The following is a 15,049-nucleotide window of genomic DNA, read 5'->3' as shown; positions in this document are numbered from 1 at the left end:
GCAACCAGAAAAAACAAGTGAAGGACACAACAGGTGTGGAGTACCTACTGAATGTGTTAAAAACATGATCTAAGCTATACTGATCTACCTGCTGAAGGCTCTTTAGGGGAAAAACAATACTGAGATTCTATTTCAGGGGTCACTAACAGACAACCAAAGGGTGAAAGTCACCTTCAAAACAATTCAACTGCCAGGACAAAAAACGGGCAGCTGTTTTCTAATGCCAGGTCCTTTTTCACATAGGAAGAAAGATCTGAGCATCGTCACGGCCAGCTAAATTTGAGGTGCTGAAGAATACACTATACACTTTCTTGGAATTCATTTATTTAGAGATAAAACACAGTCATTCAAAACTGTGAAACAGTATCAACACACAGAATAAGGTTAGGGAATTAAGTTGAATTGTTATACTTCATTTACAATAAATATTCTTAAAGAAGGAAATGTAGATGTTTTGAAAGCTTCATTAAACACTAATGACACACACAAATAACTTATTTAACTGTCACTGTCATACTGCTTGATTTTCAGATTGAGAGATTATAATCTACATATTTCAATTACATGGCCGTAAATACAAAAGCATCATAACATCTTTTGAACTGCGTAGTGTACTGTAAGCAGGAGCTTATTTCTACAACATTCCATCATTATCCTGACCTCAGCTCATGGGGAGAAGGCAGGCTGGACGCCAGCGATCCACGTCACTTAAGTTATCCACCAGTAATGACGTGTAAAGTCAATTTTGCATGTATTTGAACAGAAATTACCTCTGGATGTCAGAATGCCAGCTACTGTCAGCAGCTTTGCCACTAATTGGCGACTTGAGCTATTTAAGTCTGTGCTTCAGTTCTTCATTTTTAGAATGAAAGAACTGACTAGGTTTTATCTAAGTACCTACCAAAGCCTGGTATTTTGCTGTTTCTTCCTGCCCTGTCAAAACTCTACCGCCTTTGATTTTCAAGAGTAACTTTCAAAGTGACTTTCAACAACTTCCTTCTAACCTATGATCATCCTTTTCAAATCCTTATCTAAATTTTTCAGTTTCAAACACACCCACTGGACTCGTACTTTCTGCCCGGGCTTCTAACGACCAGAGCAGTGTTCATGTTCTTGGGCATCTCTCCAAGGAAGATGATTCACTGGGTATCCAACTTAGTACCCACACACCATCCATAACCTACGCCGTCACCCCCTGAACACTCCCTACCTGTGTAAGTCCCTTACTTTCGTATCAAGGGGAAAACCTAACAAGATTTTCAGACGATGATATTTAGGTGACTTATTTGCAAGATTTTAGGATAGCCACATTCTTCACAGTATCCTGCAAGGCAACACATAAAATACTTCAAAAGGCAGCCATAAATTTGCTTTCATGCCTTCTAAAACACCTTAAGAGCTAACACAATTTTAAAACCAAACTGTCAAGCAAGTTTGTTTTTCCTCTTAATTTTACAGGTACAGAACAGAGGATGAGCCTAACAAAGTCCACTTTTCCTTACCAGCAGAGTCATAAATTTCTCCCTTTGCAATTCATTTTAGTTCACTTATCAGTGCGCTTGGCAAGAAAATAATGAATAAAATGGCAAGCGGTAAAATCTAGTTCATGCCAGCACAACACTGAAGAAGTTACATGGGAAGCATACACATATACAACTTTACGAAAGTTGGGAACACTGTTTTCAAATAAGCAAAGATCGAAGTGGAACTTTCATGCCAGAAGTCCCGTTCAGTCGAAATCACGATTTGTAAGAACAAGCGGTGCCACCAGTGTCCAAACATACAGCACGATCCCGATCCAACTGGAAGAGATTTTCACCCAGACAGCTGTCCACTGACTTTTCATTTCACGAGAGGGTTCGTACCTAGAACGTAAGGGAAAAACTTTTAGAAGGGGCAAGAGGTTGGATCATGAGCCATCGAGCTTTGTGATATCAGATCTATAGCTGCTGTCTGATCTGCACTCTTTCCCACACTGCTTTCATAGCTAGTATGAAGGAAGAAATCTGATTTCCCTCATTGGAGTGAAGTGCATAAGCCTCTGAAAGAGTTCTTTTGCATAGCAATCGGAGGCATCTGGTGTATGACTAGCATGTTATTAGATAAGACAGAAATGGATGATCTCTGGATAAATAAGATGTTACTGTTCCCTAAAAGACTGTTCAAGTATGTATGGAATCCTACTCCTGATCTCCCCCCAGCCCTGCCTTCTGAGAGTTAAGAGACTGGGGAAGAAATATATCCCAAGTTTAGCTAATTTTTGTGTTCATAAAACACACCAAAAATCTTTTTGATCTAAAGGCTTAACATTTGCTATTATCTAATAGCCAAAACACTAAATTAACAACTATTTGGATTCTTACAGCTTAACATGCTACAGTATAGAAATGTATAAAACCTTCTTTCAATAATAAATATCAGTCAAGCCCATAAGCAAAGAAATACAACAAAGAATAATCTTTTTTCTCCATCTCTTGTTGGAATTGAAAGCCTTCTTATAAACTGCCTAAGGGCATTAGACATTAAAAAGTTGTTAAAAACAGAACTTCCCAAACCACACAGTTCAATTTGAATCTTAAACCAAATCTTTCAGTAATCATTTGGAAAATATAGGAATTTTTTTAAATGCAATACTATAAACTGCTACCTTCCTCTTACCAGAAAGATGTTTATGGAATAATTTTGAAGTGATAAAAAAAGCATTAAGTTATGACATTCGGTAATTCTAAAAATCCATCTACATTAATGTATTCATATCTCAATTTAAAAATTTTCACAGCTTTTAATAACAAAAAAGGAGATATCTTTTACTGTACTATGCTGGGAATGAGTTTACAGTATTTATAGAAATAAACATTTCAGATCAACTGTTGTCAATGCATTTCTGCAAAAAATGTGTCTGAGTTTCATGTCACTTTTTATTTCAATCCCTTCAAGATCTGAAACTATTTCAATGCTTCTGCTACTGCTACAGCAAGGAAGTCAAGTCTGCATTTCTTGTGCTGTTCTCGCTCTTCCTTTAGCTGTGAAGTTTGAGATGCATCAGAGGACGACAAGAATGTCGTATCCCATCATGTCCGGCAAGTGAAGAAAGCAAGCCAACAGCATTCCCACCTCCCAAGTTCCCACGAACGGTGAATACCTGTACCAGTTGGTGAGGGTCATCATGATGTACAGCGAAGCCAGGAAAAGCATGAAGTGGAAGAAGGAGTAACTGTAGGTGACGCCATCGCGCTCATTGTCCACAGCACGGGGCACATCGTCGCCATCCTCCAGGGACCCATCGCTTCTGGCTCCACCGTCTTCTATTAACGTGGATTCATCACTTGTTAGAGTCAGTTTATTGACCTGGCTGTTGTTTGAAGTGCGGATGCTGCGTGAGAGAGGGTTTAAGAAGAAGGAAGCGTGTTTTTTGAAGAAATGACTCAAAATGAGTAAATATGTATTTCACATCAAGAAAAAGCCCCCAGCTTTTCTTACCTCGAATAAAACACACACAGTAAGAAGAGGATGAGTCCGATGATTCCCTGGGCATGCCACCACTGGACCGACTGCCCTTCCTTTGGGATAGTGCTTGTTGTGTTGTAGCCAATGATGCTCAGCAGACTAGGGTTGCAGTTTGTTTCTGTAACATAAATTAAGGCCACACTGAAATGTTTGAAAAGCTCTGCCCTAAAAAACAACAGTTCTTTTCTGCTCTTTATCTTGCAAATTCAAAAAACTTTTCTGGAAAAGGTATAAGTAAAACAACAAAAGACTTAAGACAACTTATATTTATTAATAATATGATCTCTTACTTTTGTAGTTCTGACTGTACAGAAGCACATAAAAAGTTAAATCATTCAACTGTCAACCACATGTGAGCGGTCTGGTTCTAGTACCTCTTTATCAGCAAACAGGTGAAATACAGATGACCTTTCTAAAGGTGGTAGAATCACAGTAGATTAAGAAGTAAAATTCATCTATTCTAAACCATAATGCACTGGCTTTTCTACCATATACCATGAGACTATAACGCTGAGTTTATAAGGCTCACCAATTTGTCAAAGCACATTGTTAAAAAAGCAAGATAACTTACACAAAAACCAGTTATAAGGACCTTGCAAATGCCTTATGGGAACGATAAATAAGGCATAACAACCTACTGCTCATTCAGTCTCTTTTTTGTTAAAAAAAAATAATTAAAACAGGGTTGGACAAATATTCACTGAAATGTCCTATATATATATATATATATATATATATATATTTTTTTTTTTTTTTTTTTTTTCTCCTGCCAAGCCAGATCTGTCAAGCTCCATCTTACTAACAAAAATAATTCTTGTCTTACAGCCAATTAGGTAAGGCTAATCTCTAAACCAAATTACTAATAATTTTTTTTCAAACCAATTACCTGGAAAACAAATCTTTTTTAGTCTGCCAAAATATACCCCAAAAAACCTACCAACGACAAACACTCCATTTTTCTCCAAGTTATAAAGTACCTATGATAAAGACCTACAGAATTTGTAAGCTCAATGAAATGAGATTTAGATAACATTCTATATTTGTAAGGAAGAGATCATTTTCTTCCTTTTCTTAAAATAGTAATTAGTTTATATCTTTCTATTCTAATTTGTCTCCCCCCCAGTGACATACATTGGTTTCTATTCCTATGGAATGCAAAGTAATTAGCCTTTAAAGAGATTTATTACAAAGCCAAATTATCGAGTTCAGCAAAAGGTAGTCACTGACAAGAAGAGCAATTTAATAACATTAAAAATTATACTGTTTACAATTGGATCAACAGACATTTGAATAGTTTTTATTTCATTCAATATATAACTATCTTATGCTTTATGCAAATTGGGTACATTTCTTACAATTTTCACACAATTTCTTACACAAACACACCTTGTTTTATCGTGTTTCGCTTTCTTGTATTAGCTTAACAGATACTACTCTTTTGACAAATTGAAGGTTTGTGGCAACCCTGCATCAAGTTATCAGTTCTGTTTTTCCAGTGTGCTCATTTTGTGTCTGTGTCACAGCTGGTGATTCTCACAATATTACAAACCTTTTTGTTATTATTATCTGTTGTGGCGATCTTTGATGTTACTATCGTAATTCCTTTGGGGTGCCACAAATGTACTCACACAAAAAGAAGAAATAATCTAAATGCTGTGTGTTCTTACTGCTCCAGCAACCAGCCACTTCCTTGTCTCTCTCCCTCTCCTAGGGCCTTCCTATTCCCCAAGACACAAACATATTGAAATCAGGCCAGTTAATAATCCCACAATGGCCTCTAAGGGTCCAAATGAAAGAAGAGTTGCACATCTCTCACTTTAAATAAAAAACCAGAAATGACTAAGCTTGGTAAGGAAGGCATGTAAAAAGCCGCGACAGCCGGGCTCGGTGGCTCAGCCTGTAATCCCAGCGCTTTGGGAGGCCAAGGTGAGTGGATTGCCTGAGCCCGCGGGTTCGAGACCCGCCTGGGCAACTTGGTGAGACCTCATCTCTATAATAAAATCAAAAAATCAGCCGGGCATGGTAACGCGCACCTGTAGTCCCAGCTACTTGGAAGGCTGAGGCGGAAGGATCGCCAGAGCCCAGCAGGCGAGGCAGTGGTGGCCGGGAGCCACTGCACTCCAGCCTGGGCGATGGAGTGAGACTCCAACTCAAAAAAAAAGAAAAAAAAAAGCCAAGACAGACCAGAAGTCAGACTTCTGTGTTAGCCAAGTTGTGAATGCGAAGGAAATGTTCTTAAAGGAAATTTAAAAAGTGTTTCTCTGGTGCACACATTTGTGATAAGGAAGCAAAAGTCTCAGTGCTGATATGGAGAATGTTTTAGTGGTCCACAAAGACCAAGCCAGCTACAACATTCCCTAAGCCAAAGCCTAAGCCGGAGCAAGGCCGTAACTCCCTTCAATTCTATGAAAGCTGAGCAAGGTGAAGAGGCTGCAGAAGAAAAGCTTGTGGCTAGCAGAGGTTGGTTAATGAAATTCCAGAAGCTGTCTCCATAACATGCAAGTGCAAGGTGAAGCAGCAACTGCGATGGAGAAGCTGCAGCAAGTTATCCAGGCGATCTAGCCAAAATAATTGATGAAGGCTGCTACACTAATCCACAGATTTTCAATGTAGATAAAACAGCCTTCTGGTGAAAGAAATGCCATTTAGGACTTTCATAGCTGCAAAGAAATGAATGCCCAGGTTTGAAGCTTCAGAGGACAGGCCGACTCTCTTGTTAGGAGATAATGCAGATGGTAACTTTAAGTGAAAGCCAGTACTCATTTACCATTCTAAAAATCCTAGGGCCTCTAAGAATTATACTACATCTACTGTGCCTGTGTTCTAATAAATAGACAACACAGTCTGGAAGACAGCACATCTGTTGACAGCATGGTTTATGGAATGTTTTAAGCCCGCTGTTGAGACCTATAGTTCTGTGCAAGTGTCACTGCTCAGGGACAATGCACCTGGTCACCCAAGAGCTCTGATGGAGACACACAAGGAAATCAACGTTGTCTTCGTCTCTGCTAACACCACATTCATTCTGCAGCCCAGGGATCAAGAAGTAATTTCAAGCTTTCAAGTCTTATTAATCAAGAAATATATATTGCAAGGCCACAGCTGCCCCAGATAGTGATTCTGCTGATGGATTTGGGCAAAGTAAATTGAAAAGCTTCTGGAGAGGATTTATCATGCTGATGCTACTAAGAACATCTGCGATTTATGGGAAGAGGTTCAAACACCAACATTATCAGAAGTTTGGAAGAAAGTGAGGTGTTCAAAACTTCAGTGGAGGAAGTAACGGCACATATGGTGGAAAGGGCAAAAGAACTAGAATCAGAACTGAAGCCTGAAGATGTGGCGCTGTGACGGCTGCAACCCCATGATCAAGCCTGAACGCATGAGAAGTTGCTTCTTCCGAGTGAGCAAAGCAAGCAGTTTCTCAAGATGGAATCTACTCCTGGTGAGGATGTCCTGCACACTGTTGAAACGACAGCAAAGGATTCAGAAGACAGCACAGACTTAGCTGACAAAGCAGTGGCAATCTCTGAGATCGGACTCCATTTCTGAGAGAAGGTCTACTGGATGCAGAATGCGACTGAACCGCACTACATGTGACACGTCTTTTGTGAAAGGAGGAGTCAATCGATGTGGCAGACGTCACTGCTGTCTTATTGTAAGGAGCGGCCACAGCCACTACTCCCATTCAGTGTAAAACTAGACGTCCTGGCCAGCAATGAAGCAAGAGAAAGAAAGACACAGTCTTCGGATTGGAAAGGAAGAAATCAAACTACCTCTAGATGCTGATGATAAGATTTTATACCTAGAAAATCTTAAAGATGCCTCCAGAAGAATCCTGGTCAGTAAAACCTCAGGATACAAAATCAACACACAAATAGTAACACTACTATACACCAATATCAAGCTGAGAATCAAATCAAGAGCTCAATACCACTTAAAATAGCTGCCAAAAAATTAAAATACTAAGAATATATTTAACCAAGGAGGTGAAAGAGCTCTACAAGAAAAACTACAAATCACTGATGAAAGAAATCACAGAGGACATAAATGAAAAACCATCCCATGTTTACGAATTGGACGAAATCAAAATTGTTAAAATTACCCTACTACTCAAAGCAATGTACAGATTCAATGCAATCTCTATCAAACTTTACACTAACATCATTTTTCACAGAATTATGGATCCCCCCTCCCCCAAAAGCCAGAATAGCCAAAGTAATCCTAAGCAAAAAGAACAAACCTGGAGGCATCAAATTACCCGACATCCAATTATACTACAAGACTATAGTAACCCAAACAGCATGGTAGGAGTACAAGAGCAGACATATGGATCAATGGAGCAGAACACAAAATACAGAAATAAACCCAAATGCCTACAACTAACTGACCTTTAACAAAGCAGACAAAAATATATACTAAGGAAAAAAGACCCTATTCAATAAATGGTGCTGGGAAAATTGGACAGCCACCTGCAGAAAAATGAAACTTGATTCTTATTTCTCAACATATACAAAAGCTACTCAAGACTTGGAACCATAAAAATCCTAGAAGAAAACTTAAGAAAAACTATTCTGGACACTGGCCTAAGCAAAGACCATATGGCTAAGACCCCAAAAGCAAATGCAACAAGAACAAAAATAAACAAATAGAACTTAAACTAAAAAGAGTTTTTGCACAGCAAAAGAAATAACCAACAGGGCACACAGGCAACCTACAGAATGGGAGAAGATACTCGTAAACCATACATCTGACAAAGGACTAATATTTAGAGTCTACAAAGAACTGAAACAAATCAGCAAGAGAAAGCAAATAACCCCAATTTTAAAAGTGGGCAAACAGCATGAACAGATCTCTCTTAAAAGAAGATACATAAATGGCCAAAAAACACAAAAACGTTCAACATCATTCATCATCAGGGAAACCACAAAGTAAAACCACAGTGAGATACCACCATACACCAGTCAGAATGGTCATTCTTAGAAAAACCAAAAAGCAGTAGATATCATAGATGTGGTGAAAAAGAAACACTGTTAGTGGGAATTTTCCTCTGCAGAAAGCAGTAGGGAGATTTCTCAAAGAACTAAAAGTAGATCTACCATTTGGTGAAGCAATCCCACAGCCAGGTATCTACCTTTTGGAACAGAGGTTGTTATACAAAAAAGATACCTCCACATGGATGTCTACTGAGTAACAATTTGCAACTGCAAAGAGACAGAATCTATTTAAATGCCCATCCATTGATTAGTGGATAATGAAAATAGGGTGTCTGCATACTATGGAATGTTGCTCAGCCACAAAAAAGGACGAAAGAAAGTCTCTTGCAGAAACCTGGGGGGACGGAGACGCCTAAGTAACACAGGAACGGAAAACCAAATACCGGTGTCCTCACTGAGCAGCCCAAACTGAGCTAAGGGCCTGAAAGGCAGAGCGGATGGCAATGGGCACAGAAGGCGCAGAAGCGGAAGGCAGGAGTGGCGGGGGGGACGAAAAGCCACCCATCAGCACCGCGTGCAGTGAGGGTCCCGCGGGCACGGCTGAAGCCCAGACTTTTCGCCACTGCACAAGGCATCCGTGCAACCGCACAGCCACTCGTCTCCCACAACAGACGCAGTGCCGTTACGGCACAGGTATCAGCCATCAGCCTCAGCGCAGTGCAAACAAGACTTGTATGCACTGGGAAAACGGAAAACTCGTGTGACTAACTTTCCTGTGACATTAGCTTTATGGTGGTGGTGGGAAGCCAAAGCCACAGTTTCTCTGAGGCATGCCTGTAACCTTCTTGTAATTTTGCCGGTGAAGGAAGAAACTAAGTGGAAAAAAACAGTAAATACATTTAAAAAAAAATAGAAATACATCAAAGATGAAAATGGTATTATTGACATACTTTGTACTTCTAGGAGCCTAATTTCTAAGTCATTAAATCCCAGAAAAAGACAATCAGTGGAAAACAAAACAAAACTGCTGAACTCTTAATACAAACAAAACAAAGCATACCTGGTTCATTAGTCATAGCAGACCATGTCAAATACATTGTGTAGACTGTAATTACTGAAGACTGTAACAGACCAGATCTTGGTTGTGATTCCTACCAAAAAAACATTAAACAGCACAGATAAATATTCTGGTGTCATTCTAGATTTCTGAAAGCTTAGAAAGGCACATGCTTCATAAGAACTAAACTATAAAGAGCATACTTGGATTTTTGGCAGTATAGACATCACAGAAGCACCAATGCAGAGGAGCATGTTGACACTGACGAATGCCTTATTTTCTGAACAACTGGCTGGGTGAGTGTAGTAGACAAAGAACAGGACAACAGCAACGAGTGACAGCAGATAATTCAGAGCTGTAGCTGATAATAAGGCTGTGAAAGAAACATAACTGGATAATTAGGTTTCGACAGAAATATCAGGAATTAGGCATGGGACCTGTTTCGTGAACAGTGTGTCATTTTATCCAGTAATATATTTTAAGCAATTATTATTATCAGCATTATGCAGGCTATAAAAAGTAGGGAAGAATGGCGAGGCGTGGTAGTTCAGCCTGTAATCCCAGCACTTTGGAGGTCGAGCCGAGAGGACTGCCTGAGTCTGAGGGTTTGAGACCAGCCTAGGCAACCTGGTTGAGACCTCATCTCTACAATTAAGTCACACCAAAAAAACTAGCCAGGCGTGGTGGTATGCATCTGTAGTTCCAGCGACCTGGAAGACTGAGGCAGAAAGCCTAAGCCCAGCAGGTCGAGGCTGCGGTGCCCGTGAGCAAGCTACTGCACTCTAGCCTGGACAACAGAGTGATACTCCAACTCAAAAACAAAAAAAAAGTAGGGCAGAAAATTCTGCCCTTTATCACTGAAGAATATTAATATACTCTCAAGGACAACTCAGTAACATACTGATGACTTTTATTAATAGGAATATCCATGTTACAGATTTTACAAATCATGTTTACATTTCTTAGCCATTATTTTCAAAATCAAGAAAAGTAACGATAAGAGGAGTACGACATAAGGCTTTTAAAGAACCACTGTCATTCAGTTGTAAACAAGCATTAAGAAACAAAATAATTTGTTAATGTTAAGCAAGTAAAACAAACTGACACTTTTCATCAACTAAAATCTTAAAAAATATATTATTATGCAAGGGTAAGTCATTATTATTTAGTAAGTCAACCTAAGCTTAGTCCATGTACATTTCAACATGCACAATGTGCTTAGTCTTTGGGCTGATATGTGCTCAATACGCAAGTGTTATGTAAATCTGCCTCACTGACGGGGGATCCACCCAACACATTTTCACTGAAGGACTGCAAGGTTCCAGGCCCGGGAGATGCAGCAGGGAGCGAAACAGACAGCCTTTGCATTAAAGAACAAGGCATTCTATTTTAAGCAAAGTTTTCAAATGACTGAAATGTATCTGAGCACCAAACTCTTCTTACTTTATCCACTGAGATCCCCACAAACTAATTGTATGAGAAAAATACTAGTAAGCTGCCAGAGACACTGGATTTGGCTTGCACTCTCATTTAAATTTTTTTAAAAGTTGAAAACCAGATAATTTAGCATAAAAATATGGATTTATGGGTTCTCTGGGGGAAACAAACCAGAAAAATCAAGCAGTAGAGAGTCTGCCACCCCACAAAGCAACCGGTGAATGGAGCTGAGCAGTAGCCATGTGCTTCAGAAGCGGCGCTCACTCTCCAACTCACTGTAGTCCCCACTACCTGCACAAAAACTGAGTGTGCACTTAAACTTGGTCCTCCCGTTCCTCATTTTTGTGACCTGTTTGGCCCCGTAAGCATGTGAATTTTGATCCATTTTAGAATATAAGCCCATAGGGCTCAAGCTGTCAAATAATCATTAATTACACTATTATCGGAAAGAATTTCTTTAGCTGTTACTGATGCACATAAAAGCACCCTTTGTACTTGCATAAAATAATCCAGAGTTGCGGCTGGGCATGGTGGCTCAGCCTGTAATCCCAGCACTTTGGGAGGCTGAGGTGAGAGGACTGCCGGAGCCCGGGGGTTCGAGACCAGCCTGGGCAACTTGGTGAGACCTCGTCTCTACAATAAATCACAAAAAAAACTAGCCGGGCATGGTGGCATGCATCTGCAGTCTGTAGTTCCAGTTACTCGGAGGGCTGAGGTGGAAGGATCACCTAAGCCCAGCAGGTCAAGGCTGCGGTGGCCGTGAGCCTGGGCAACAAGAGAGAGACTCCAACTCAAAAAAAAAAAAAAAAAATCCAGAGTTGTTTTTATATTTTTTCTTGTTTGTTACAATTTATGTATTATACTAATGTGTGTTTATTCTCAGCAGTCTCCTTCCCCTTAACATTTTACTTTCAACTCATCACGGGCCAGGGAATTTGGCTGTAAAATGCATATGCTTATAGCTACAGGCTTTGGAACATTTATTTTAGCTATTCAAGTTATTTTGGATTCTTTCCTGGCTCTTGACTAAGTCCCTAGTTAATCTGCTAAAAGATCTGCTCAACAAGTTAAGTTGCTGATACGATGTGATATTTTGCCATTAATCTCTTCACAGGAAAATAGACCATAAAAGTCTGATGTGATTTCCCTACAGTTTACATATCTATTCTCACTTTCAAAGTTCTACTTTGTTGTTCTGTGAGATAAAAGCTTACCTGCATACCAGCATCTTGAGTTGCCTTCTTCCATTTTTTCGACCCATGATTCATTCCACGAATGGGCAAAATCAATAAGTAAGACTAGCTGTATGAGGATGAAACAAAAGGCACCTGCCATGCCTACGTAAAACCACACTGAAAGAAAAAGAGGCACACATAACAAGTGAGAGGCTGGTCTGACTATTATCATTTCCTTTTCACAAAGTTCATGAAAGGGAAAATAAAATTGTATATAAATGCCTTGATCCTGCCAATTGGGAAAACACACACAACAAGAAAACAAACAACTAGAGCTAGAGTTTCAGATAGCGATTATTTCAGACCCCTTTATAAAACATCAGTTCTTTAAAGATATATTTCTTACCAGTTGTAAAAGTTCCTTCTGGAATGAAGAATGCCCCAATAATAATTGCAATTGCTGCAGCAAATTTAAAGAACCAAAATCTAAAAGAAAAAGAAATGTAATTTTTTATTAATAAACATTCATTCAACAAGTAAAGAGACAACCCACAAGATGGGAAAAAAAACTTGCAAACTATGCATCTGACAAAGGTCTAACATCCAGGATCTACAAGGAACTCAAATGAACTGACAGAAAACAAACAACCCCATTAAAAAGGCAAGAGACATGAATAGACACTTCTCAAAGGAAAACATACAAGCAGCCAGCAAGTATGAAAAAGTGCTCAGCATCAAAAATCATCGCAGAAATACAAATCAAAACCACAGGAAGATGCCCTCTCACACCAATCAGGATGGCTATCATTACAAAGTCAGTAACAGGTGTTGCGAGGCTACAGAGAAGAGGGAACACTTGTACACTGTTGGTGGGAACCTCAACTACTTCATACTTCAACCTTTGTGGAGAGCAGTGTGAAGACTTCTCAAGTTGCTAAAAACAATTACCATTTGACCCAGCAATCCCACTTCTGAGAATATACTCACAGGAACACAAATTGCTCTACCAAAAAGACATCTGCACTGTTTATCGCAGCACTATTCACAACAGCAAAAACATGGAACCAACCCAGATGCCCATCAAAGTGAGCTGGATAAAGAAAATGTACATATATTCTATGGAACCATGGAATACTATGCAACCATAAAGAAGAACAAAATCACATCTTTTGCAGCAACACGGATGTAGCCAGAGACCAAAATTCTCAGTGAATCATCACAGAAACAAACGGAACCCTGTACGGTCTCGCTCACAAGTGGGCACTCAACACTGGGCACTCATGGGCACAAGGACAGGAACAGCAGAAGACCCTGGGCAATGCTAAAAGAGGGATGGAGGAAAGGGGACGGGGATGCAAAACCGCCCAGAGTGCCACGCCCGCTGCTGAGGGGGAGGGGCTCATCTGAAGCCCAAACTTCACCTTCACACAATACACTTATGGAAAAAACCCTCACATGTACCCTAGGATTTCGAAGCAATTTTTTTTTTGAGCTGGAGTCTCACTCCAGCAGTGGCAGGCTCACAGCTACCATAGCCTCGACCTGCTGGGCTCAGGCAATCCTTCGACCTCAGCCTTCCAAGTAGCAGGGACTACAGGTGCGTGCCACCATGCCCAGCTTTTTTTTGATTTATTGTAGAGCCGAGGTCTCGCCAAATTGCCCAGGCTAGCCTCAAGGCCTTGGACTCAGGCAATCCTATTGCCTTGGCCTCCCAAAGTGCTGGGATTACAGGCATGAGCCGCCGTATACGGTCTCAAAATTTTTTTCTAAATTGTGTAAGTGTATTTTACCTTCAAGTTTGCTTAGACAGACCAGATATGACTGAGAAGAGGCTGCCCACACCTCTGTACTAGAGTTAACTCAAAACATACCCATTGTGCACTGCGGCTCTAGGATCACTGCTGCTCTTCACCTTGATCATCAGCAAAGAAAGGAGAAGATAGAACATGGCCAACCCGAAGCACAAACGGTATACGGCTTTATAGCCAACCAGAATGTTACAAGGGACGACGCCTTTCTCGTTCTCACAAAATCCAGGAATCTGGAGAAACAAAACAAGAGTGTAGGATCCATGAGTTTCTCAATAAGCAGAAAGAAAAATTCTATGTAATCAAATAGTTTAACTAAAGGTTGGAAAGCTAATTTCTTTTACAATTTATGATGACTATGTAATCAAAATGAGTCTGAAATTTTAATAAAATAAAGTGAAGATTAAATTTACATGTGAGTAAATGATAAACTACCAATATCAACCCCACACTGGATACTTATTTCGTTATAAGTTTATTCTAAATTTTTAAAACTTGCATTCTACTGTAATAAATGCAAGAACTATATACAAAATTAAAGAACCATGGAGTAACTAAGTCTGTTTCTAAGTACTAAAGAGTACAATAAAGGTTTTTCAAAGCCAATGTTACTTTTAAATCCATTTTGAGTTTTGGTCCCTTATTCTACAAGGAGGTACTATTTGTGATCAGCTTCATTAATCAGGTAAAAAAAAAAAAGACTAACCTTATTGAGTTGTTCCTCCATTCCTGGTATCAACATCACACAAGCTACACACACTCCAACAAGCAAGAAAAGTGCATAGATCAATCTAGTTACAGTGGAGTTGTTTCCACTAGGACAACATCTGCATAGCAAACAAGGTGCACTACCACACAAACATGGTATCTGGGGAAAAAAATATGATTAAAAATCAGTATAGCTTAAAATGATACAATGAAAACTGACATTTTACCTGTTCGAAAAAGAAAAAAAAACACTGAAAACAATTACCAAGGTATTTTGGTTCACATAATAATCTTCAAGCCATAAAACTTAGGAACTTTTGGGTAAAGGTGCAAAGTCAAACCACAAAAGTCCTTGCACGTTCTACCTCAAGCAAGATGAATCTGCTAAAACAACACAGGGAGAAAGAATCTCAGCAGCAA

The 15,049-nt window shown here is 39.6% G+C and overlaps 1 protein-coding gene across 1 annotated transcript; it reads right to left on the bottom strand.

The window, feature by feature from the left end:
• Positions 1-306: 306 nt before the first annotated feature.
• On the bottom strand, positions 307-14,806 carry SERINC1 (serine incorporator 1). The gene is made up of 9 exons (XM_008048376.2): positions 14,628-14,806; positions 13,985-14,154; positions 12,520-12,599; positions 12,153-12,290; positions 9,705-9,874; positions 9,505-9,595; positions 3,481-3,625; positions 3,143-3,373; positions 307-1,865 (listed from the first exon to the last, which is right to left on the bottom strand). The coding sequence occupies exons 1-9, from the start codon at positions 14,661-14,663 to the stop codon at positions 1,730-1,732; spliced, it is 1,197 nt and encodes a 398-aa protein (XP_008046567.1). The 5' UTR covers positions 14,664-14,806; the 3' UTR covers positions 307-1,729.
• Between the last annotated feature and the right edge of the window lie 243 nt (positions 14,807-15,049).

This window comes from Carlito syrichta, unplaced genomic scaffold (assembly GCF_000164805.1).
Source record: "Carlito syrichta isolate Samal-C Ts95f unplaced genomic scaffold, Tarsius_syrichta-2.0.1 Scaffold123381, whole genome shotgun sequence".
Classification (NCBI taxonomy): Eukaryota; Metazoa; Chordata; class Mammalia; order Primates; family Tarsiidae; genus Carlito; species Carlito syrichta.
Note: the sequence above shows the minus strand (reverse complement) of the source record. Positions and strands in the feature narration are given on the sequence as shown.